This window comes from Gouania willdenowi, chromosome 1 (assembly GCF_900634775.1).
Source record: "Gouania willdenowi chromosome 1, fGouWil2.1, whole genome shotgun sequence".
In the NCBI taxonomy this organism is placed as follows: domain Eukaryota; kingdom Metazoa; phylum Chordata; class Actinopteri; order Blenniiformes; family Gobiesocidae; genus Gouania; species Gouania willdenowi.
The window spans coordinates 33,093,879-33,119,512 of record NC_041044.1 but is presented as its reverse complement, the minus strand read 5'-3'; the positions used below and the strand labels follow the sequence as shown (position 1 = coordinate 33,119,512).

The 25,634-nt window shown below is 36.6% G+C and overlaps 1 protein-coding gene and 5 non-coding genes across 9 annotated transcripts in view; all 6 read left to right on the top strand.

The window, feature by feature from the left end:
* Positions 1-17,348, top strand: part of micu3a (mitochondrial calcium uptake family, member 3a) — a 31,502-nt gene extending 14,154 nt beyond the window's left edge. Inside the window, exons 8-16 of one of the 4 annotated variants that reach the window (XM_028455195.1) lie at positions 2,301-2,342; positions 6,702-6,797; positions 11,097-11,191; positions 11,298-11,469; positions 12,935-12,940; positions 13,489-13,597; positions 13,728-13,885; positions 15,549-15,613; positions 16,571-17,348. In XM_028455195.1, the coding sequence (XP_028310996.1) occupies positions 2,301-2,342; positions 6,702-6,797; positions 11,097-11,191; positions 11,298-11,469; positions 12,935-12,940; positions 13,489-13,597; positions 13,728-13,885; positions 15,549-15,613; positions 16,571-16,577 (750 nt within the window). In that variant the 3' untranslated portion in view covers positions 16,578-17,348. Of the gene's footprint in view, positions 1-2,300; positions 2,343-6,701; positions 6,798-11,096; positions 11,192-11,297; positions 11,470-12,931; positions 12,941-13,488; positions 13,598-13,727; positions 13,886-15,548; positions 15,614-16,570 lie in introns of all 4 variants that reach the window. The other 3 variants (XM_028455187.1, XM_028455204.1, XM_028455211.1) reach the window with 3 other exon arrangements.
* Positions 17,349-19,246: 1,898 nt separating this feature from the next.
* Positions 19,247-19,462, top strand: LOC114472562 (small nucleolar RNA U3). Its single transcript, XR_003675146.1, has one exon. It is a non-coding gene; the product is annotated as a small nucleolar RNA U3 (small nucleolar RNA).
* A 1,134-nt stretch (positions 19,463-20,596) lies between these two features.
* LOC114472650 (small nucleolar RNA U3) lies at positions 20,597-20,811 on the top strand. Its single transcript, XR_003675165.1, has one exon. It is a non-coding gene; the product is annotated as a small nucleolar RNA U3 (small nucleolar RNA).
* Positions 20,812-22,915: 2,104 nt separating this feature from the next.
* LOC114472530 (small nucleolar RNA U3) lies at positions 22,916-23,130 on the top strand. The gene has a single exon (XR_003675137.1). It is a non-coding gene; the product is annotated as a small nucleolar RNA U3 (small nucleolar RNA).
* Positions 23,131-23,703: 573 nt separating this feature from the next.
* Positions 23,704-23,919, top strand: LOC114472520 (small nucleolar RNA U3). The gene has a single exon (XR_003675134.1). It is a non-coding gene; the product is annotated as a small nucleolar RNA U3 (small nucleolar RNA).
* Positions 23,920-25,328: 1,409 nt separating this feature from the next.
* Positions 25,329-25,543, top strand: LOC114472497 (small nucleolar RNA U3). Its single transcript, XR_003675124.1, has one exon. It is a non-coding gene; the product is annotated as a small nucleolar RNA U3 (small nucleolar RNA).
* The last annotated feature ends 91 nt before the right edge of the window (positions 25,544-25,634 follow it).

Genomic DNA, 25,634 nt, shown 5'->3' with positions numbered 1-25,634 from the left:
TTTTAAGTGCATGCTGCCTGATGGATAAAGTTTTTGACAATGTGGTTGTTGCTGTTTTTGGACTGTCATGGTATTTCCTAATGTGTATATTGTGTGATACATTTGATTCGCTCAGGAAGATGTATGTTTATCAGCACTTTTGTGTTTCATGTTTCCACTTTGCCATACCACACTGATTGGTAAAGGCCTATTTTATCAATTTCTTTGTGTGTTTGGCACTTACTTATTTAATAATCATGTTTGTAATGAAAACAGGGCCAAGTATGTGTTGTCCAATCTGTTCTTTAAAGACTAAGGTTATAAAAACATTAACTAAATTTTTGATTAATAAATATTGTGTTATTAATATAAATATGAAATACAATATTTCTATTTTTTATAAAAAGCATTTTTTAATCCTTTATTTCCAAAGTTGACCTCCAACATACTAGTTTGATAATAAATTCTGTCCCATATGGACATAAGCAAACAAACACAGACATGAAGACATGGCTGTCTACATAACAGCAAATAGCTGGAAACGGTTTCATCCATCCATCCATCCATCTTCTCCCGCTTAGCCGTTTCCGGGTCGCGGGGGCAGCATCCTCAGTAGGGAGGCCCAGACTTCCCTCTCCCCGGCCACTTCCTCCAGCTCTTCCGGGGGGACCCCGAGACGTTCCCAGGCCAGCCGAGAGACATAGTCTCTCCAGCGTGTCCTGGGTCTTCCCCGGGGCCTCCTTCCGGAGGGACGTGCCCTGAACGCCTCACTAGGGAGGCGTTCAGGGGGCATCCTAATTAGGTGCCCGAGCCACCTCATCTGGCTCTTCTCGATGCGGAGGAGCAGCGACTCTACTTTGAGCCCCTCCCGAATGACTGAGCTTCTCACCCTATCTCTAAGGGAGAGCTCCTCCATGAACCGCCACCTTAACGTGGTGGAGGGGTTTGAGTACCCGAATGATCCTGGGAGCTATGTTGTCGGGGGCTTAATGTCCCTGGTAGGGTCTCCCAAGGCAAACAGGTCCCAGGTGACGGGTCCGACTAAGAGCGGGTCAATAGCCATATATGTACATGAAAAAACAAAGGCAGTTCACGTCGCCCGGATTGGCGCTACCGGGGCCCCACCTTGGAGCCAGGCCCGGGGTTGGGGCTCGAGTGCGAGCGCCTGGTGGCCGGGGCTTTGCCCACGGGCCCCGGCCGGGCAGAGCCCGAAAGGACGATGTGGGCCCGCCCTCCCGTAGGCCCACCACCCGCAGGAGGGATCATATGAGGCCGGTGCAATGTGGATCGGGCAGTCGTCCAGGGCGGGGGCCTTGGCGATCTGATCCCCGGCTACAGAAGCTAGTGTTAGGGACGTGGAAACGGTTTCTATTTTCATTTTAATGCTAAACCGGTATAAGTTTACAATAAAGTGACATTTATTTTTGTTAACCTAAACACCAGATAAGTGGGTTAGAAAGACAGAAAATCTCTAAACAAGGTTCAATAATGCTGAAAATCAAAATAAGGTGACCACAGGGCTGTTTTAAAGTACATGCACTTGCTATCATTCAGTATCTTTTATTTGGATTGTTGGTTATATTAATGCAGAGATTCCCAATTGTAGATTTTTGACTTGTTGTTCTTGGAGTGACTGTGGAAATATGTGAAAAGGTGAAGCTAAAATGCTAAAAAAAACTAAAAAAAAAACCCCAGCTAGTTACCAGGTTTAGGGTCAATAAAATTTTTCTGTTACAATTACGTTTTCAATTACCCATGTTCAATTACAATTCACTTATGATTACAGTGACTAACATTTTTTTCCAATGACAATTAAATTACAATTATTTTGGTAAAATGTAAGAAAGCTTGATTACGCAATTACAATTATAATTGACCCCAACACTGCTAGTTACTTGCAAAAATGCTTGAGGGTGTAAAAAGTATGTTGGGAACTATCTTCATAAAGTGATGAACCTGCCTTTCACCTGGATGGGAATGACTCCACTAATCCTTGAATGGATAAAGTTGGTACATATAAGGATGAGTGAGGAATGTGTTATATTCTTTTGCTTTACGAAACTCGACTTTTTACTAGTTTTATTGTGAGAGGAACAACAATTCTCAGATGCATCATATAACAAACTTGTCTCTGCCACGTGCAGCGTTCAGTGCGGCAAAGCAAAGCGTGTATTCTCAAATGTAATCACAGATGTGCTGGAAATGACACATCCTCTCAGCTCGCATGTTCTAACATGTCTTTTACCTTCTCCCCCCCTCTCTGACTGCATGCTCTTGTCTTCTCTCTCTTTCTCTTCCTCGTGTCTCTCTCTGTGTGATAGAGTATGCAGCTCTATGGATATCAGGTTGCCCCAATGAACAGCGTATGTATCCCAAAACCCTTGCTCAGTAGTCTCCTCTTTTGCTCTGTCAATTGATGAAAAGAATCTAATCAGGGGCAGCAAACTGTCCGCTGACATCATCTAGGTTATAACCAGTTTAACAATGAATATCAGTCGAAACAACCAGTAAATCAGAAATGTTGATCACAGCACGGCCAAAAATCTCAATCAACAATATGTTGATCAAAAAGGTCCAATACCCAACTTATTTTGTGCACTGATCCTTCATATCATAATATACATCCTTGCACTGGTAAAAAAAAAAACAACAACTAGTAGAGTGGTTCCCAATCTTTTTTGGGTCGTGACCCCATTTTTATATCACAAATTTTCAGCGATCCCAGGGACTTTTTTTCTCGAGAAGTCGTTTTTGATCATGTTTGTTATATTGTGTTACAAGCAAAATCAGAGTTGCCTCTATCAGTGCACATGATTAGTTATATTTGAGAAAGTGAAAGTAAATAATACTTTTGTTTGAGATTGTGTGTGGTAAAGATTAACAATTAAATACTACTACTACTACTACTACTACTACTACTACTACTACTAATAATAATAATAATAATAACAATTGAATGATAATAAACTATCTTTATCTTTCAATTACTAGAAATGAACAAAAACACCAGATAAGTGGGAAAAAAGACATAAAATCTCTAAACAAGGTTCATTAATGCTGAAAATGTAAAAAAACAAAAAATTATGTAAGAACATGGTTCTCCATTTATATGCTTAATACTCCACGATCCTGAAATAAGGAGCAAGCAGGTTTGAAAATGAATGGATGAATAATAATAATAATAATAATTGAATAAATAATTGAATAATAATAAAAAATATATATATATATAATTTTAATCTGTAATTTCTCTATCAATTACTAGAAATCTCAGGCGACCCCATTTTAATTCCAGGTGACTGCACAAAAAAACTGAACTAATACAATCCAGTAATGATCTTAAAAGTTTTAAATCAATTTTAGGAGTTTGAATTCTATAATAATTGAATTTAAGTTCAATGATAATAATAATAGTGTTATTCTGGATGAAAAGCCTTTACCCAGACCTGATCCTCCAATAGGAATCAGATAAACATGAAGGACCACATTTACAAGAAGAGAGTGACAGAAAAAAGGCCTGCGATGGGTTTTTCCATCTGTCAGCTCCCTCAGCTGATTGATCGATTTAAGGATGATAACTGGAAATGAATGGACGGAGGAATGGCAGGAAAAGCACAACAGATTTTAGGGGTCAGGAGAGATGAACTTTAGAAAAGAGGTGGATTTGATTTAGAATGATCCATGACGGTTTAAAGCTCCTCACACAATAGGACACACCATTTGAGGACACGTGCTCCCATAGTATGTGTGTTTGTTGCTGTTTTTTTTTCATGAAAAAGCCTCAGCTACAGACAGTGAGTGGTCTTCTTTGTCTGAGCTCATTGGCATTTACATTATAAAGAAAACCCCACTGGCTCAGACATGATCATAAGTGAATCAGATTGCATTACATTTGTGTTCCAAACAAAGCTTATGATATTTATATATTAGCATGCGAGTGACAGCTTGAACAACACCAACAAACAGAGGTGAAACAGGCATGTTATAATGATCTAGTGCCCGTAATATGCTATTCATGATGATTACAGTCAGGTCTATATGAGGTTTAGCTGATATTTACCATATTGTAAACATTTTAGGGCTACCAATCGTTCCTTCATTTCTCTCCCTCACCTCGTCCTGTCAGCATTGTGATTGATAGCTGCATTGTCACAGGGAACTTAAGAGTGGTGCAGGGTCATGCTGTAATGGCTGCAGCGGCTCTGTTTTCCCTGGAGAAAAGGACGAGGTGGGTGGTCAGGAGCTCAGCACTGTGATTAGGTTTTACTAAGGGAGAATACATAGTGTATGAAACAGCTGGTTTCTTCTGCCTTACAGAACAAGTGTCATGGCATGGTTTGGCAGGAGTCAAAGGAATTATTTTTGAATGAATAGTTTGTACCCAGAGGTGAAAGTAATGGATTACAAGTACTCATGTTACTGTAATTGTGTTGCTTTTATGGGTACATTTAAAAAAAAAAAAGAAATACAGCAATTGTTTAATTTCTACACCCAACCGTTACTGAGTAAATTATTATCATTTTTGTTTTCAAATGATCAGCAGACATTGTGGAATGACCGGACAACAATCAAATGCCTCACACCATAGCCGACCAACCAGATTAAACGTAATGCACCACGCCAAAACAGCATTGATTGGAGGTTATTTTATCAGTTTTAGAGTGAGTAAATGTACTGTAGCTATACTAGAGCCTGAGAATCTGTTTATTTTTAACTGAATTTATTGGTGTTATTTAATTTTTTTTAAAAGAATTGTACATTTTGGCAAACTTTTTATTTTATACAGATGCCTTTGTGGAAAATAAATTAAGTTTCAATTGTGCAAGATTTGGTTCTCTTCCTTTTTAAGTTAAGAGATGTTTATTGTATGCAAGGGAACCGTGGCAAGATTTATTACCAAAAATAAATGTGGGGGGTGAAATTATCTTTTACTTTAAGTACTATTTAATTGAGCTACTTTTTACTTGCACTTGAGTATTTTATGTATCACTTACTTGTACTTCTACTTTAGTACAATTTCAGTCAAGTAACAGTACTTCTACTTGTACCTGACTCAGCACTAAAGGAAGACAATGAACACGGCAATTTGTTATCAACTGTATTTTTAGTATTGCCTTTTGTTATGCTACAACCATACCATCAAGCAACAAAATAAACAAATAGCCAGTCTTTTAATTATCCTCCACACAAACCAACCATAACATTATGATGGCCTGCCCAATATTTAATGGGTCCCTCATTTACTGCATGGTAAGCCTGTTAGGCCTGTTAGTTGTGATGTCAATACTAGACTTATGAGATCTTGTTACGCTTCTTACATCATTACCTCTACCAAGGAGGTACTGTAATATTTTCACCAGTGTTTATTTGTCCGATACCAGGATTACGTCAAAAGTACTTAACAGATTTTCTCAAAACTTGAACCAACGATAGGATATTTGGGGTTTGGGGTCTGAATTATCTGTTTGGGCCAGACCACCAAGACTTCACCTAAATCTTCACCTATCACCACTTTGCATTTTGTCTTTCCAAAGCTCATATTGGTGAGATGGGATCTATAGCTAGACATTAAGACCAGCCCACCTTCTTCAGGGGCTTCACCATGGTCCAACTGCATTGCTCACAGGATGGACACCCTGACTGAGTGTAAGTTAGGCGGTCCTGTAACAGACTGCATTGCACTGCATATTCACATTTTTTTCTGCTGAACTACACCTAACAATAGCTGTAGTTCTTTCTGATTCCTTTGTCAAGCCAACCCTTTTTTTTTTCTTGACAAAGTTTTCCAAATAATGTCCTTTGTTCTCCTGCCTGCCGGAAACCTTTAAAAGTACAATGATCAATTCAAAACATTTGTGTTATTAATTTTTTCTTATAATGTTATGGCTGGTTGATGTTTAATTGATTACATTTATTTGATAGACATCACAATTACATTGGTAACCCAGATGTATTTTTTTTGTTTGTTAGCACGTGCAAATTGTCAACACCTGTCCAGAGGAGGCTTTTAAAAAGGTTAAAAATAACAGAAATAATTTGAAAGTAAGGAGGAAATATGCACTGCACAATACAAAGAGAAAAGCAATATTCAAAGTTAAACACAATCATTAGTTATAGGGCAGAGGCTACACGGGGAAGCAAGAAACCAGGCAAAACTATTAATGTGAACACTGTTTTTTTATTTTAGTCATTTTTTGAGTCCATTGTTGAAAGCATTGTCACTAGTGTCAACACTAGTGTTTTTGCTCCTTTTATGGAGAAAGGAGATTGATCCATTGAACTCTAATCATTCCTCCCTCTATTTGATTCCATATTTGCGGCTTAGTTCAGACAAATGGATATTCAAATAAAGAAATATGGTTTAATTAAAAAAAATACATGTTTCTGATTACTCAGGGTGTAGCCCTCAATGCGTTAATACCCAAAATTTCTCCTAATTAAGAAGGAACACCTTCTTAAGATGGGTAAGACAGTAAAAGTATGGTATAATAGACTGTGCTGAACAACCTCTGATATTTACTGGTTGGGTTTTTCTGCAGGTGTAACTAGTAAACCACAGACATCATTAAAAATGACCAGTTATTATTTACATGTTTTTACTGTAATAACACAAAGCTTTTGAATCTTCTTGTGGAAAAAAGTTAAAAGGATTGTTGAAGACTTTCTATCTGAAGTGGTTCTAAGTCCGCTGTGAACTGATCCTGGCCCTGCTTGACCTACAGGTGCTAAAAAAAGACAGTCAGGAGTTTGTGGCACGGAGTTACTGGGACGTTTTGAGGCGAAGCGCAAGTCAAGTCCTGTTTTCTGACCTGGCAGAGGTACACAGTCTTGACTGTCCTCTGTTCCTTCATCCTCTCATCCTTTATCCCCCAATCTCTCTCTTCTCTCATTTGTGTCGAGTCAAAAGGATGTCTTTATCCCTCCCAGTAGAGAATGTAGCTCTGCCACGTTCAGCCAGAATAAGACCAGAAAGGTTTTGCTGTAGAATTATAGTAGATGTAGATTTATGAATACATAAAAGCACATGAATCTCTATAATTTAGTGAACATTTAGAACAAATAATTTATTTTAAATGTTTCACTACTTAAAGAGAAGGGAAAAAGTAGTAAACATGGGATTATGAAATTTATGTTTTCACTGCCTTCTGGGTTGGCTTGAAATGCTACATGTGCACACTTAATTTCCTACTTCCTGCCTCTCATACCTTCTTTTCCTCTGTAAAACTCATTCATTTTTAATTGTTTTTAAATTATTATGTTTGGATGTGATTGGAAAATCTTTATTTATATATACTTTGTATGTTAGAGTTTGCTCCACTCCAAAGCATTCATTGTGTCGATAAAATGTCCCCATAGACAAACCTGTCAATAGTTGACAATATTGAACTGTTTTAACTATTCTTTATTTGTACCACCTGAAGAAAAAAACCAACTGAACTTTGGTGTTGGTTCTGTGCATGATTCTGACTTTATACGTTTATTAATGTAGTCTGATATCCTTTCTGTTTTTCACATGCATCCTCGGTCTGCTGACTCTGTGTATCCGTGTGGTGTTGTATGTGCAATGTTGTAGTTTCATTTCTCACTTAACCCTGATAAGATAAACATTTTATCTAAGGAATTATATCAAAACAAAATCCTGACCACTTTTGCCAACGTAGACTTATGGAAATTGTTCCATGCCTTTTCTTTATTAATCCTAAAATTGGAGCACACCAATGTTAGGAAAAATGAGATTAAACATGAAGGAATTGTCATCATTATTTCATCATTATAAATGTTATTATGCTCTATGGTCACAGGACCAAAAAAAGTTATTTCCACGAGTTTGTTTTTTTGCAACCACAACTCTGAGAATGCAAGTTGCAGGTAATGATTAATACCAGCTAACACGAAGCTAACAGGCTAGCTGACAAATGACAGGCTGTGTGTTGTAGTAGCAGCGGAAACTGAGTTTAAGGTAATGACAGTGGAGCAAAACAGGGCTGACCTTGTATTTACAAAGTGCAGCCTTTCATCAGCTGGAACGGACACAACAGACACAATCAGAAAGAAAGCTTGTGAAGAGTTATGAGAAGTGGAAAATACACATATGGAAAATGAATGATATGAATATTCAATGAAAGACGTACACCCGCGAGGGTACAAATCGATTTAAACACTAACCAGATAAGTGGAAACCTGACAGGAATAAGAAAGAAAGAGATAATATCACTGTCAACAAACAGGTGAGACTTGCCAAAAGAAGATGACACAGGTCAGCAGACAGAACAATTGTTGAGGAACAAAGTGGGTGAGAAGAAAAGAGGTTTGGGAAGTAGATTTAGGGGAAAGAAATGAGCAGGTTGTATTCAAAGAAAGATGGTGTTTACTCAACAGATTAGTCACCATTAGACCTCCTTGCTTTTGTCTGGAGGAGGAGAGACTGACTGACAGGTTTGGGGGGTGGTGGGGGGCAAATTGTCCCCCGTGTTTGTCAGGTGCAGGAAGTACTAACGGACAGATGAGGGCAATGTAAATTAGTGAAATAAAGGAGGCAACGGTGGAAGAAAGAGTGAGACAAGGACATGAAGAGGTCCTGAGAAGCAGAGAGAGAGAGAGAGAGAGTGTTCCTGTTGTGACCCCTGGAGGGTGTGACTGACTGAAAGCCTGACTGACTTCACTGCACAACAACAATGAGGTCTTCGTTTGGAGCATTATTCACTGATAGTGAGAAATAACATTAAGCTTTTACATGAGTAATTACTGTTTTCACTCCGAGCTTCAGGATCAAAGCTTACACACGCTCAACTAGACACATGCACACACACCAGGTGTTGGCTCGTGCCTTCTGGGCGTGGTAATCATTATGTTGTCATGACGATGATGACCTAACACCGGTGCTGCCACACTTCCAGGAACGATAACCTTGTTATGATCAATTTGGCGTGACGTCTGTCTAAACTAAGGAAAGGTCAGACCATACCTTGGTATTGATGAAGCATTACCACCTCTTTTTCTTTTTCTGTCAACGCTGCCCTGGCCTGTCAAGGCATACACTAATGCTGTAGGTGTGCTGTGGTATCTGGCTCTACACTATTTGTTATATTACGCAGCACACCGGTGAAGTGGGAAGCACTTTAGCCTTACACCGCCTCACCTGGCCTGGGCTTGTAAATATTTGTCAGATGGGGAACCTTGTTTGGAACCTTTTTGTGTGGAGTTTGCCAGTTCTCCCCTTGCTTTTTTTTTGGAAGTACTTCAACAGCTACTCCAGGCTTACATGGTTGAATATTTTAAAACTAGAAATTCAATGAAATTGATACAATTTACTAAAGGATGAAATGTAGAAGCTAAAACAGGACATTTCAGAACAAACTATTAGTAGAGCTGAGACGATATGGTTGTGTCCCGATGCCCTTTTATCTCGATAGGATTTGATTTATTTTGCAATTCTAATTTAATAAATATTGCAATTTGATTGTAACATAACTTGCGATTAAACTTTCTGTATTTCATATCATACACTTATTAAGTCAGCCAGTTGGTCTCGCATTTATTTCAACTGCACATGAAAGTGCACTACACTAGTACCTCTAGTGTTAACCTAAGACCACATTTGCAGACATAAATCAATTCAGGGAAGAAATATCAATTTTAAATATTGTCACAAAAAAATCAAGACAGTATATCTTAAATTGATATTTTCCCACTCCCCAAATTATCAGTTAGTCTTTTGATATTTGGATATTATGGTTACATTTCATGATTTAATCATTTATTTGTCATGTCTCTTCAACCAATCAATATTACTTTATTCATCATTGCCTTGTACATCATGTCAGGCTAAATGAATATAAAAGCACAACAAAATAAGGACTTCCTGTAAACTTGTTTCATCCTGTTTGACACTTTCTTCTCATCCCTCATTGGATTGTAGGATTTTACCCTTGAGGTAGAACCACAAATGGCATCGTGGTGATGATGAGATTCATGGTTATGATGGAAATGGCACAAACACTCCTCGTTCAAAGAAGGACATGAGATTTCCCTTGATCTGATGTCTTCGTTTTCCTAAGCATGGCCAAGGATAGACAATGGGGTGTATTTGCCGGATGGGGCATGGCCGCCAGTAAACAGAAAGTTTGGCTGTAGTAAATGAGAAGCAGTGGGCCGAACAACAAGTTCTTGGACTGCTTTGAGCAACTGTCACCTTTTTCTGAGATTTCCTCATCTGTTAGGACTAGTGCTGACTCGGTTAAACTTACGATTGTCGAACTGTTTGTGTAGGAGTGTTAAGAAATCATTAGTTAGCCGAATAAACTAAACAACTAAATAAATGACAAACACCTCATGGATCCAAGGAAAAACTGTACAAATATTTAAAAGGTTGACAGAAAAAGGTGGAGTCAGAACGCAAATCCCTGCATCTGTGCTTCTGTGGGTTTTGGTCAGTGCTGTTGTTTGTGGTTTGAGGTTCTGTCCTGGTTTGTTTTTGTGGCATTTAAACAGAAACGCATGAGATGTTCCAGCTTTAATGCGTGCGTGCCAGCTCAGTGTTTCTAACATTTGTGCTTCTTCTGTCTTGTCTCTTTCACCTCGTCTTTTACTCTCTTCCTGTTAAACAAATCTTTTCTTTCTCCTGTTATCTTCCTCACCCCATCCTTTACCCCCCCCCCCCAATGGCTTTCTGAATGTTGGCATGGCTCTGTTTTTTAATTTCATTTTTGTGTGTCTTTATTTAGGCTGATCTTTGAGCACATGGTCTTGTCTTTACTTGCATTGTTCATGCTCTCACCAGTCTGGGTGGCATGTGTAAAGTTATCCATACTTTGGACTGATAATAACCAAAGTGTTCATAAAAAGACGGATGTCACATAGCCTAGACTGGTGCTTTTGATGCAATGATAACTGTTGAATGTTTTTTTCTTGTCTGCGTGACCATCTGTGATTTACTTCGTTGTTGCTCAATACTGCACACATGCAGCAAAAGAATTTAGCTTCCTGCTCGCCTGGCACAGCGGTTACCACGACTGATTAATGATGGGCTGAATCACCTCGTGCTGCGATTCTTCTTATCATGCATAATGAAGTTTATTGATTTGTCTTTAATCATGTTCTTGCTCTCTTTGTGGTAGCGAGCAGATGAGAGCATCACAATTGATACCACGCTCTTGGTTCATTTTTTTGGGAAAAAAGGCAAGGCGGAGCTTACCTTTGACGACTTCTACAGGTAAGCAAAATACATATACATATACATACTGGCTAAAAGCATCGCAATAAATAAACATAATCTAACATAATGTTTCCTACCACCCCACTTTATCTCTGCCTCTCAGGTTTATGGATAATCTCCAGACCGAGGTGTTAGAAATTGAGTTTCTGACCTACTCTAAAGGGATGACCACCATCAGCGAAGAAGACTTTGCCAAGATCTTGCTGCGATTTACCAATGTTGAGAACATCAGTGCCTACCTGGAAAATGTCCGCCAGTCCATACCAGATGAAAAAGTACAGTATGCACCAACAGTCTCATGCATTCACAGGGTTTTGAGTTAGTTAGATGGATCTAGTGGGGTTCATTGACTGTTAAAAGAATGGATGGGGCAAGCTTCCCGGAGAGTAACGCTTTTATTTTTAGAGCTCCCCCTGCTGACTGGCTGCAGTATAGGTCATAAGCCCCACCTCCTCAATGATAACAGATGGGATGTGGATCAAACTGTAAAGTTAAAATACTCATCACATAATTATTTTCCAAACCTAAACTTTGCTGTGATCATTAGTTATTATCACCCTACATTGTGTTCAAGTGCTCATTTTTCTGTGAAGTTTGTTTTAAATATGTTATTTGAGGTAGAAAAACTGGATTTTACGTTATATATGACGAGGATTGATTGTGCGTAGCTCTCTTTGTGAATAGCAGTTACGTCGTGAAGGAAAGCCAATATGCCATTTAACTAGATATTTGAGTTGAAATATATGGTGGTTTTGTACTAACCTCTATGATCTGAACAAAATGTTGGTAGGATTTCCATACGGGAAAGATACTTATGTTCTTGGCGTAGCTCGGCTGCGTAAGTCATCAGGCAGTACGCTAAATGGGTGAGGGGTGTTATCAGGGCTCCTCTCGCCGGACCCCACTCTGCAGACCCTGGCTCCAAATTACATAAAATTTGCAAGATGGAAGTGCCCCTTAAGCACACACTGTAGTTGTTCCCACGTTGAGTGGGAACTTCTACAGTGTGCACCCACTGGTGGGGTTAGGTAGGGTGAGTGTTAGTGGTTAAGGTAACGAAGGGTTAAGGTAACGAACAACACCTAATGACAGCCTTCATGACTCCTTATTCATGCTAATGACATTTAGTTTGAAGCTGATATTTTTTTTAAATTGAATTACTCATTTTGAGTCACAGCTTATTAAGTGGTGATAGTGAGTCCCAAAGCCAGACAATTTGTGACTATTCCATGTGGTCAGGGGCATGCTGTCCTATGTATATGTGTTTGATTACATCTGTCATGTTCCCTGAGGTTTGAACTCCTACCCCCCCCATGTGCTCAAAAGGTCTGTAATTCCCCACCAATGTCTCAACCCTCAGGCTGATGTGGTTCTCTACATATTAGCGCTCAAATGGAACCCCCCCCACACATGTTATGTATCCATTGCCCTCAGGAACATTACATTGACTCTCATTTATTTCCTGGTGACCTTTGCTGACCTTAACTATAGGTACTACTTACCAATCCCTAACCCTGTCCTTAAGACTTACACTTATTTTGAATTAAGTGTTTTTTCATGTTACCAAGACTAATCTTTTGTTCCAGTTAATATAATAACCCATGTACCATAACATCACACACATTTTTGTTTTTGATATTTAAATCAATTCATCCATTCATCTATCCATCCTCCTCTTTAATATTTATACAACCCAACTGTATTTCTGCCCCCTTCTTTCTCTCCATGCGGTGGAAGAAGCAGGAGGTTGGTTCCTGCCTCACAATGCACAGCCTGCGGTTACGATCTTCTTTGTCTGTCCATAACTACTGTATATACAGTATGGGGTGGGAGCATGAATTGTTTGGTATTTTGTTAAATTGAACATGGAGTAGTTGCTGGATCCCACACCCATTGCACATCTACAGTCTGATAACCCGGTTTTTTGCTTTTTATTAAGGAGGAAACAATGCTCAGGTCTTGCCTCCTGTTTTCATTGGGCCAGCTCTGTCATGGAAGGCTTCAGCATTGTTGTTTTACACTGCTACGTTCAGGCTCTCACATTGCAAACAGTCACTCGTATCCTTAATGACTGCGTGTCATTAATGGGGCTATTTCTCATGGAAACATATTGATTGCGCAAGGTTTTTGATTTTCCACACTACTGAGCGGATGTGCCCTAAGGAATATCATCTGCATGTGTGTTACAGCTTGTTTGTTTAGCCAATTATTCCCATTCTAAGCCCTTTTTTTGCAATATACAATGTTTTTCTGAGCTCTAAATAGATTTCCTTACGTTATTTCTCATTTTTCAGGGAATTACCTTTGATGAGTTCAGATCATTCTTTCAGTTTCTCAACAATCTGGAGGACTTTGCCATTGCCATGCAAATGTACAATTTTGCTTCACGCTCCATTGGACAAGGTAGGAAAGTTCAAGGCTGCAGGTGGAGAAACTCTCTTGCTCCACTTTTGTTGTGTTTTATTATTTTTGTAATATTACCTATTCATTTATTTATTTATTTACTTTATTTTGTTTTCTTTCTCTCGAACAGATGAGTTTGCCAGAGCTGTGTATGTAGCCACAGGGCTCAAGCTAACACGCCACCTCGTGCACACCATCTTTAAGATCTTTGATGTTGATCATGATGATCAGCTTTCTTATAAGGAGTTCATTGGAATTATGAAGGACAGGCTGCGCAGGGGAGCCCGGGTAAGAAATGTACTCATTTTTGGAAAGTATTAGTTTTTTGGTCAGAGCTTTACCATACACCGCTGTACGGATCTGCCAATGTTAGACTTTATTTTTAACTTTGATTTTTCTCCATTTATTTGTTACAAAGATCAAAGGCTTCAGGTCTTATTTTTAACATTAAGTCCTTTGGCTGCAAAGACGAATGGAAACAGTTGGGTCATTAGATCATTCACAAAGATTATCTCATGTGGCATCTCAAACTTATCACTTTGGAGCCTTTTTTTTCGCCAAGGCTTCCTCACCATAAAGACAAACTGGCATCACCGGCTGACTGTTTTTGTCCTCTGTGCAAAGGCTTTTCGAATCATATTGAGACAAATCCTCAAAAATGTGTTCTTTCTAAAAATGCTTTTAAGTTGTCATGCTAAAAGCTTTTATCATCTGGCACATTCACTAATGCTTTGCCATTTGCTGTGTTGTTTTTTCTTTAAAATTGTTCTTGGATATCTTGTACAATTTATTGGACAACAAGAGCACCGAGAGAGCGCAAACCTTCACCAAGCGCCAGTTATCCTTTTTGCCAGATATTAGTGATCACCATGATCAGGTTCACTTTAAAGGCTTGTAAGAAATGTCTATCCCCATATATAATGATACAGTAGGTGCAAAATTGTGATGAAATGCGCACTCCAGATCTGATCAGGATGAAACTTGGTGCGGTAATTGAGGAACCAACTCAACGTAACTGAGTCAAATTTCATGAAGATCGGTCATTTACGAACCGAGATCTGAATTTTTCAAATTTTGCCAATTATCGCCAATGATTTTTTAAACTGATCCAGAATCAGTATGTTGATCTGGATCTTCTGCAAAATGTAATAGAATCTTTCTTGGTGTAAGGTCTATTTTTGGTTAAAATGTTGTCAAAATCCTTTAAGTAGTTTTGATGTAACTGCTAACCAACAAACAGATAAATAAACACCAGTGAAAACAATACATGTAAACATGGTTTTACCTATATTTTGAAATAAGTTACAATGTACATAAGTTACACAGTCAACAAGTTACTTTACAATTTAAACAGCTTAAAACACTTTGGTTTCTAAATTTGAATTGGTATTTAAATTGTTTTGCGTTGATACAATGCTATTGTTTCCAGGAACTTGTTATTTATTAAGGAATACTTAATTTACTATCTACTATTACAAAGCTGGGTTTCTTCTCATAACATAACAAAGTGCCCCCCATGACCCTGAAAAGGAGCAAGCAGGTCAAAATGATTTGATGGCATTACAAAATGTTCAAAAGTATCAGAACGAGAAGGCATACTGCCCTCTTGTGGGAGACTTTTGTAAACACCAGCATGAGTTAACTTTAAAGTAGATGCATAACAAAGATAACTGTGTGACTGAGTGCTAGTTTATGTTTAATTTAAGACTCTAATCATGTATGTTTTTAACACAGAGGCTCTGCTGCAGTTTTTCTTGGCCTCACAGTCTTGGCTTAGTAACGCTGGTCTCTGTGTCTGACTACCTGATCTGTTTCTCACACCTTATTCTCTGTTTCCATTTTTTTTATCCGCTCTCATGCTCTCATCACTCCACTCCTCCTGCACTCTCACGTCTGTGTGTGTGTGTGTGTGTGTGCTCTGTGAATGCTCCTCTGCTCTCTGATGCATCAGGGCTATAAAGCTGTGGAGAAAGTGACCTCCTTCAGGTCCTGTCTGAAGAGAGAGCTGGCCAACAGATAAGTATCAATAACAAAGTCACTAGTGAAGAACAAGGGAAATAGTCCTTTCTTCTCCGTGCACCTAACGTAATGTTTCGTAGACATAGTTTTGATGTGCTGTGTGTTGCTGTGGCTTTGTTGTGGGATATCTCCATATATTATCTGTGTAAAATGCAGAAGTAGCTGCAGCATTGTAAGAAAATAAAATAAAAAAAAATGTAAAAAATCTGTCATTTGTTTTTGTTTGGTGTCAGGGTTGGGATCAGTTGCGTAATGGATGATAAATTTAAATTATTGTGTAATTGTAGTTGTAATTGTAATTTCAAAATCTGTTGCTGTCGTAACCGTAATGAAATTGTAATGGAGTTCAGATAATTGACTTTGTAATTGTAATATCCATGAAAATTCTATGAACATTGTCAATTATAAATTGACGCAAAACTGGGCAACCACGTTACAGTTCTATGTACAGTTCTACGCATGCAGTATGTATTTTCATTGATTAGGAAGCCTAACAAGGTAACCAATAAATAGGAAAGAAATAAGATAATAGGTCTTGGGCATTAGTGTATTTTACAGCTGATATAGGAGCAGTTATAATAAGAGATGCTAACACAAGAGGAAAGTTAACTTTTATTTGGTTATTTATTTCAGGCTCAGTAATTGATTTGTTTTAATTGAACTTTAATAATTGAAAACATAATTGGAATGTATTTTCTGAGAAAAATGCTGGTAACTGTAATTGAATTATAATTGAACATGGGTAACTGAAAACGGAATTTTAACTGGAAAATGCGATTGACCCAAACCCTGGTGTCAGTGCTTCCTCTGACAGATGTCTTCTATAAGTATTTCTCGAAATTCAAAATGAGCTTGGTGTGGGACTATATGTGAAGATGTAGATATCAAGACGTACACCTGAAGGAATATTGGCATGTTAGCTAAACTGAACTTGTCTCCCTCCGCTGTGTTTACCAGGTAAATGGCCAGCACTACACTTCCTTCTCTAAATGCGTCCGCTCTGAAGCAAGAAAACAGGTTCACCAGATGTGGAGGAGTTACAACGAGAAGCCATAGAAGAAGATGAACTCCACCTTTCTCCAAACTTGATGACTCAGCAGCCAGAGTTTGCAGCATTGAGCTTTGTTTTATCCACCTTGAAGTCAAGAATAACAATAAGCATGAATCACGTTTTTTTTTAATTTGCCAGCCGTACGTCTTGATGGCGTAGGGGTGTCAAGCTCAGTTAAGTTTAGTAGTTACAAAAAGACTATTTGGATCTCCTTTTAATACTGTTGTTAACCATGAATACCAACAATACAGTGTTTTAACCCTTTTTGCAAGTCCACACATTTAAAAAAAAGTCTTTAAACATTTAACCCTCTAGTTTAAAAAACAAATAAATATTGTATTCATATTGTTTTATTGAGCTTTGGTCTCAACTGCAGATTGACATTATATTCAGAGTTCATTTTTTCTTTATCTCTTTTAATGTATAAAATAATGACATGAAGAAAAGTAAATTGTGTATTTATTTATGTATTCATTTGAGGTCCTTTTTCTGCTTAGAAAAGACCTTAAGTTTTCATTTGTTTCTTTTTCAATTAAAAAAATATTTAAACACTAATATTATAAGAAATATATATTGATGCTTGATATGAAATGTATTAAATGTATATATATATATATATATATATATGTGTATAGAGTGAGAGAGAGAGAGAGAGAGATGTCTTTAAAACAACAGACAATCCAGGACAGTATCTAGTATTTATTTTGAATCAAATATATTAATGTTTGTAACCATATGAAAAATTCTGATAAATCCATTGAGAATTCAAGGCTTGACGTTGCTTTTGTTGCTCTTGAAAGACACGAAGAAGATGGCAAAGATTTTCATGCAATATAATTACAAAAACAAATTTTGTCAAAGTTCTTTGGTTTTCGTTTTACAACAAACAGCAATGGATACGAACCAACATTTGTGCACACAACTGGCATCTTTATTATATTTGCAGTTTCAGTCATCTAAAAGGTATATTGTTGCTATATATATTATAGTATATATATTAAAGGTAGATTGTTTTATTATCAGCTATATTATTGTTACACGAAGCTTTCTTTTAAGCAGTTTCACATTTTGGGGGTTTAATCTGCTCCTGTTGTGCTTCTCCTTATCTACATCTACTTATATAAACTTTATGCTCTGGTGTAGTGGTTGGCCATGTAGAGAAGCAGGAGCATAAAACCTATTAATATAAGTAATCAATACAAGCAGGTTTCTCTCTCTCACTTTTTTTAATTTTTTTTTTTAAGTTTACGTCAAAAAAAATGACTAAAATTAAAGTGACTTAAATCAATATTTGTCAAGCTAAAGTTTTTCAAAAGCAACACTAAACATTGTCAAATCGCATCAATTACCAAAGTTGTAATTGAAAAGCATGAAAAAATAGAAAATTGATGCGTTTGAGCATGCGCAATAGGATTTTCCTAAGCACACTAATGGTCCTGACCGCGAAAAATACCGAAAAAAATTTCAGAGGATATTTCTCCACGACTGCTTCATTGGTGAGTTATAATAAACTTTAGTTACATTCTAGTAGAAAATGTTATGATAAACGCGTTGGCCTTTTGAGTCACATCTAACTGTTAATTAACTAGTTAACAGACAAATGTAGGCGGAATACGGACATGTGCTCCTACTTGACGCATTGCCTCTGTGAGAAAAAAACATTTTTCTAACTTTATTTACAGAAAACAGCGTTGGTTTTCTTTATCCAGGTTTGGTAAAATACATTAGATACGATATGGGGCCCTCATGTAAAAATAAACGGATTTTTCACACATAAAAAAAAAATGCGTGTTATTTGATTTTTGAACAAGGTTTTGGCTGTAAATTGAGGTAATATACATAAAAAAATATATATTAGGTCAATTTCTTTTTTAGTTTATAAAATGGTGATAATCAGTTGTATCCATCCATCCATCTTCATACCCGCTTATTCCCGTTTAACAGGGTCGCGGGGCAGTTGTATTAAAGATTGTGTAAAATAATTATTTTTTGCCTGTAGATTTTTTTTAGAAAGAAACACTGCCCTCTTGTGTCACATTGTGACATTGTTTTGAATCGCTTTTTGAAGACAAAATGAAAAAAAAAAGTCTTTGTTAAACTCGTTCAATGACAAAGCCCTCGTAAGTTGGTGCTTTACATCTAAGCGGAACTAATTTTCTGTGTTTTGGTTCCTACGGGGAATGTTAAAACAACATGCGAGTGCATCAGTGGCTGATATGAATTCATAAAGAATTCCAATTTATTTAAACAACAACAACAGAAAATATCCCACTTTAAATTAGTCTTTATACTTGCAATAATTTTAAATCAAATCTTTTAAAAAGACTTAACCATTTAGCCAAAAACAATCTGATGACGTAACAGATTTTGGCGCGAGGCATTCTGGGAGTGGAGCAATAATATCCAAGTCTAAGTATTTTCTTCATAGTTTATGTGATTTAAATGCAAAAATGTTAGTGATTCTGTTAGGTTAATCATACGTAGGTGTGAATGTGTGGTTATTTGACGAAACAAAATGAAAACGTGAGTGAGATGGTCTGGTCTGAGAATGACACCCCTGCTGCCAACATCAGGAAGTTAAGACTATACTTTCAGGGATCATTTCTATAGTTTTTGACTTGAGAAATGTGTTTCTAAAGTGTCTGGTCTCACCATCCACGATGATGAGTCATGATACTCCTTTCTGAGCGTGAAGTGGGCAGAGAGACATGATTACGTTCATATGTTCTCTGTCGTTGAGGATCGTTCTTGGTTCTTTTCAGGAGCTTTGAGGAAAGGAGTATGATCAGAGTGGTAGTGGTTTTATATGTAATGGTAACGTTGGTCATTTGATTCTGAATTAGTACAGTGACTCCTTCACTAATATTGATTTTGTAATTTTAACTGACTGATGTTCATGTATCATTATATTCTTGAACTTTAGGTGGTTTTTTCTTCTATGGACTATTTAAAGTCTTAGACAGAATCTGGACAAAAGTTAAGTGTCTCGTCAAAAACAACAAGTTAACATTTGTGAAGTCAAAGTTGAGTGTTTTTTTTGTCAAAATCAACACTAAACATTGTCTAATCACATTATTGAACAAAGCTGTAATTTTTTTTTTTTTTTAACTCATTCAGTGACAAAACCCTCATCAGTTAGTGGTTAGACGTCCAAGCAGAACTAATTTTCTGTGTTTTGGTTCCTACGGGGAATGTTAAAACAACATACGAGTGCATCAGTGGCTGATGTGAATTCATAAAGAATTCCAATTTATTTAAACAACAACAAATGTTCCATTTTGGATTGGTCTTTATACTTGCAATAATTTGATTTTATATCCATTTTTTAAAGACGAACCATTTATCAGGCAAATGGTTGTGATTCTGTCACACTAATAATACTTGCTGTGAAGTATGCAATAGTATGTTTAGTTACTTATTAATTGAAATATTCTTGGATTGATTGATTTATCGTTGTTAATTTCATTCAGTGACAAAACTCTCATAAGTAGGTGGTTAGACGTCCCAGCAGAACTGGTTTGGTTTCTATGGTGAATGTCAGAACAACATGTAAGTGCATCAATGGCTGATGTGAAACAATAAGGAATGCCAATTTATTTAAGAAAGAACAGGAAATATTCTAGTTTTGATTAATCATTATAATTGCAATATTTTGATTTGATATCTAATCTAAAAAAAACAACTATTCATTCAAAAACAATGTGACGATGCAACAGTTTTGGGGCGCAAGGCATTCTGGGACCCAGACAATGAATTATAAAATATATGTTTGTTCTTTAAAGCAACTGTGATTTAAACACAAATATTTGTGATTCTTTCACATTGATAATTTGTAGCTGTGACTGTGTTTGTTTGATGATTAAAAGTAAAAACATGAGTGAGATGTTCTAGTGAGAGCATGAGGTTCCATCTGTCAACATGAGAAAGTTAAGACTATACTTTCAGGCATCATTTCAATAGTTCATGACTTGAGAAATGTGTTTCTAAAGTGTCTGGTCTCACTACCCACGATGATGAGTTATGATACTCCTTTCTGAGCGTGAAGCAGGCAGAGAGAAATGATTCAGTTCATATGTTCTCTGTCATTGAGGATTGTTCTTGGTTCTTTTAAGAACTTTGAGGAAAGGAGTATGATCAGAGTGGTAGATTTATATGTGATGAAAATCACTGTAAGTTAGAGCTGGGCAATATATCGAATATACTCGATATATCGCAGCTTGCAGTCTGTGCGGTGTTAAAAATGACCATACCGTTAAACTCGCGGACTTTTTTTTTTTTTTTTGATTTTTTTTTTTTTTTTAAATGTCATTGTAACCCACGTCATAAAGAAATGTATTATATTTATATTATTTAATTATATTATATTTAGCAGAAGTAAATTTATTATAACATCTACTCTTCAGTTATTTATATACAATATTATTTCACCGCACTAATAGACTGCACTGACGTCACTCATCCACACGCACACACGCCAGCCAATCACAGACCAGTATCCTAGTATAAACAGGAAGCATGAGATACGGGTGGAGAAGGCTTGAATACGGGAAACGATCAAGCAGCAGCTGAAAACGCAGCATATGAACGGTAGCACGCACACCCGGTGCTCAGCAGACAGCACTTTACTAACTGTGCAGACCAGCGGTTGTGCCTTGCACCTGACAAAAGGAGCGATCGGCAGCAGAACGGAGGACTTTGTATAGGCGACTCAGATTGCATCGGCCAGGTTTTTTAAACCCCCCATGGATCTAAAGATGGTGAACTACCCACGGAGATGACGTAGTGGACGGTGAACTGCAGGTCTACCAGAGCGGTAGGACCGCCGCACCGATCCTCTTACCAGGAACGCATGAACTACAATCCTACCAGGGTGGTAGGATCAACTTTATTTAATTAGGTTCTCTTCCAGTGGACCAACCCAACGAACTTCAGTCCTACCAGGGTGGTAGGACTGACTTCATTTTTCGTTTGAGTGGAACTATTTTTTTTTCCCCAGGCTGTGACGCCTTATGAACTGAGCTAAATCCCAGCGGGTGAACTGGAGTCTGTTTTGAGACCACTTTTGTTTATTATTATTTTCTGTAATATAATAAATCCATGGTACTTATTTTCTATAAACAACAAATTGTCTGTCTATTCTCTGCACATCTTAGTAATCATTCCCAACTCACACTTGAACCTAGAAACTAATCTCAGAGAAAAAAATTATTAACCAACAGTAAATGTACAATTGACTACATCATCTTAATGACAACATGCACAAAAGGGCACTATTTGTTTTAAAATATTGTAGTGGCATTATGTACAAAAAGTGCACTTTAATTTTGTGTTTTGAAATGCCATGTGAGTTGCATCCTGCACTAATGTCTTGTTTTGAAATGTCTCTGTGACAATTTTGCACAGAACGTGCACTTTCTGTTGACAATTTTATGTTTGAGCCACTCACTGTTTAATAAATACAGTTATGTCAACTTTGACTTAGTTGTGATATCCCCTTTTTTGCATGAAAGTTTAAAATTGGCATATATTAATGCAGTATGATCAAGAATGTTTTAATGTAGACATATAGAATCATCATACTGGTGTGATTTTGTGCATCAAAGTGTTAATTCAAGGGTAATGCAAAATATCGAGATATATATCGTGTATCGTGACATGGCCTAAAAATATCGCGGTATTTATAAAAGGCCATATCGCCCAGCCCTACTGTAAGTTATACAATAATATATGTTTTTTAACTGTTTTAAAGACAATTTATCTTTGTTTAACTTATTCAATGACATAACCCTCATAAGTCAGTGGTTAGATGTTCCAGCAGAACTGATTTTCTGTGTTTTGGTTTCTACGGGTAATGTTAAAACATCCCAGTGCATCAAAGCTGATGTGAAATAATAAATAATGCCAATTTATTTATAAAATGAAAAGGAAATATTCTAGTTTGAATTAGTCTTTATACTTGCAATATTTCGATTTTATATCTAATCTTTTGATACAAAAATTCAACTATTCATTCAAAAACAATCTGACGACGTAACAGTTTTGACCCAAGGCATTCTGGGACTTGGGCAATGAATTATAAAATCAGTGTTTTTTCTTTAAAGCAACTGTGATTTGAAAACAAATGTTTGTGATTCTTTCACGTTGATAATTTGTAGCTGTGACTGTGTTTGTTTGATGATTAAAAGTAAAAACATGAGTGAGATGTTCTAGTGAGAGCATGAGGTTCCTTCTGTCAACATGAGAAAGTTAAGACTATACTTTTAGGGATCATTTCTATAGTTCATGACTTGAGAAATGTGTTTCTAAAGTGTCTGGTCTCACTACCCACGATGATGAGTCATGATACTTCTTTCTGAGCGTGAAGCAGGCAGAGAGAAATGATTCAGTTCATATGTTCTCTGTCATTGAGGATTGTTCTTGGTTCTTTTAAGAACTTTGAGGAAAGGAGTATGATCAGAGTGGTACATTTATATGTGATGAAAATCAATGTAAGTTATACAATAACATATATTGTTTAACTGTTTTAGTGATAAATCTGTCTTTGTTTAACTTATTCAGTGACATAATCCTCATAAGTCGGTGGTTAGATGTTCCAGCAGAACTGATTTTCTGTGTTTTGGTTTCTACGGGTAATGTTAAAACATCCCAGTGCATCAAAGCTGATGTGAAATAATAAATAATGCAAATTTATTTAAAAAATGAAAAGGAAATATTCTGGTTTGAATTAGTCTTTATACTTGCAATAATTCAAATTTTTTTTTAAATCACATCTTTTAAAAAGACTTAACCATTTAGCCAAAAACAATCTGATGACGTAACAGATTTTGGCGCGAGGCATTCTGGGAGTGGATCAATAATATCCAAGTCTAAGTATTTTCTTCATAGTTTATGTGATTTAAATGCAAAAATGTTAGTGATTCTGTTAGGTTAATCATACGTAGGTGTGAATATGTGGTTATTTGACGAAACAAAATGAAAACGTGAGTGAGATGGTCTGGTCTGAGAATGACACCCCTGCTGCCAACATCAGGAAGTTAAGACTATACTTTCAGGGATCATTTCTATAGTTTTTGACTTGAGAAATGTGTTTCTAAAGTGTCTGGTCTCACCATCCACGATGATGAGTTATGATACTCCTTTCTGAGCGTGAAGTGGGCAGAGAGACATGATTAAGTTCATATGTTCTCTGTCGTTGAGGATCGTTCTTTGTTCCTTTTAGGGACCTTGAGGAAAGGAGTATGATCAGAGTGGTAGTGGTTGTATATGTAATGGTAACGTTGGTCATTTGATTCCAAATTAATACAGTTACTCCTTCACTAATTTTGATTTTGTAAATTTAACTGACTGTTGTTCATGTATCATAATATTGCTGAACTTTAGGTGGTTTATTCTTCTATGGATTATTTAAAGTTTTAGACAGAATCTGGACAAAAGTTAAGTGTCTCGTCAAAAACAACAAGTTAACATTTGTGAAGTGAAAGTTAAGTGTTTTTTTGTCAAAATCAACACTAAACATTGTCTAATCACATTAATGAACAAAGCTGTAATTAAAGTTCAGTGATATGTGTAGAAAAATAGAAAATCGATGTGTATGATCATGTGCAATAGGCTGATGACTGAGGAAAATACAGATTAAACCTCAGCAGGACTTTTTCCCACAACTGCTTTATTGGTGAGTTGGAATGGACTTTAGTTTTATTCTAGTAGAAAATGTTGTGATAAACTAATGAGTAACTCTTATTTAAGCAGCTAGCAGAGAAAGCATTTTTATAAATGTAATTACAGAGTAAATATATAGCGTTGGTTTTATTTATCCAGGTTTGCTAAAATACTTTAGATACAATATTGGACCTTCATGTAAAAATAAACTGATTTCTGCACATGAAAATGTGCATAATTTGATTTCAAAAATGTTTTGGCTGTATATTGAGGTAATATAGTAATATACATGAAAATATATTAGGTCCATTTAGTTTTTAATTGATAACATTGTGGTAATCCGTTGTATAAATTGAGTAAAATGGTTATTTTCCCTGTATTAAGAAAGAAACACTGCCCTCTTGTGTCATTGTTTTGAATCGCATTTTGTAAACATTAAAAAGTGTATTTAAATCTTCCCAGTAAAGTATAGGCTATTATTTTCACACCAGTTAATTTATTGACAGATTTTTTGATTTTTTCTTCTTTGTTTAACTCATTCAATGACAAAACACTCATAAGTTTGTGATTAGACGTCCCAGCAGAACTGGTTTGGTTTCTATGGTGAATGTCAGAACAACACGTAAGTGCATCGATGGCTGATGTGAAATAATAAGGAATGCCAATTTATTTAAAAAAGAACAGGAAATATTCTTGTTTGGATTAATCATTATAATTGCAATATTTTGATTTTATATCTAATCTAAAAAAAAACAACTATTCATTCAAAAACAATGTGACGATGCAACAGTTTTGGGCGCAAGGCATTCTGGGACCAAGACAATGAATTATAAAATATATGTTTGTTCTTTAAAGCAACTGTGATTTGAACACAAATATTTGTGATTCTCTCACATTGATAATTTGTAGCTGTGACTGTGTTTGTTTGATGATTAAAAGTAAAAACATGAGTGAGATGTTCTAGTGAGAGCATGAGGTTCCTTCTGTCAACATGAGAAAGTTAAGACTATACTTTCAGGGATCATTTCTATAGTTCATGACTTGAGAAATGTGTTTCTAAAGTGTCTGGTCTCACTACCCACGATGATGAGTCATGATACTCCTTTCTGAGCGTGAAGTAGGCAGAGAGAAATGATTCAGTTCATATGTTCTCTGTCATTGAGGATTGTTCTTGGTTCTTTTAAGAACTTTGAGGAAAGGAGTATGATCAGAGTGGTAGAATTATATGTGATGAATATCACTGTAAGTTATACAATAACATATATTTATTAACTGTTTTAGTGACAAATCTATCTTTGTTTAACTTAT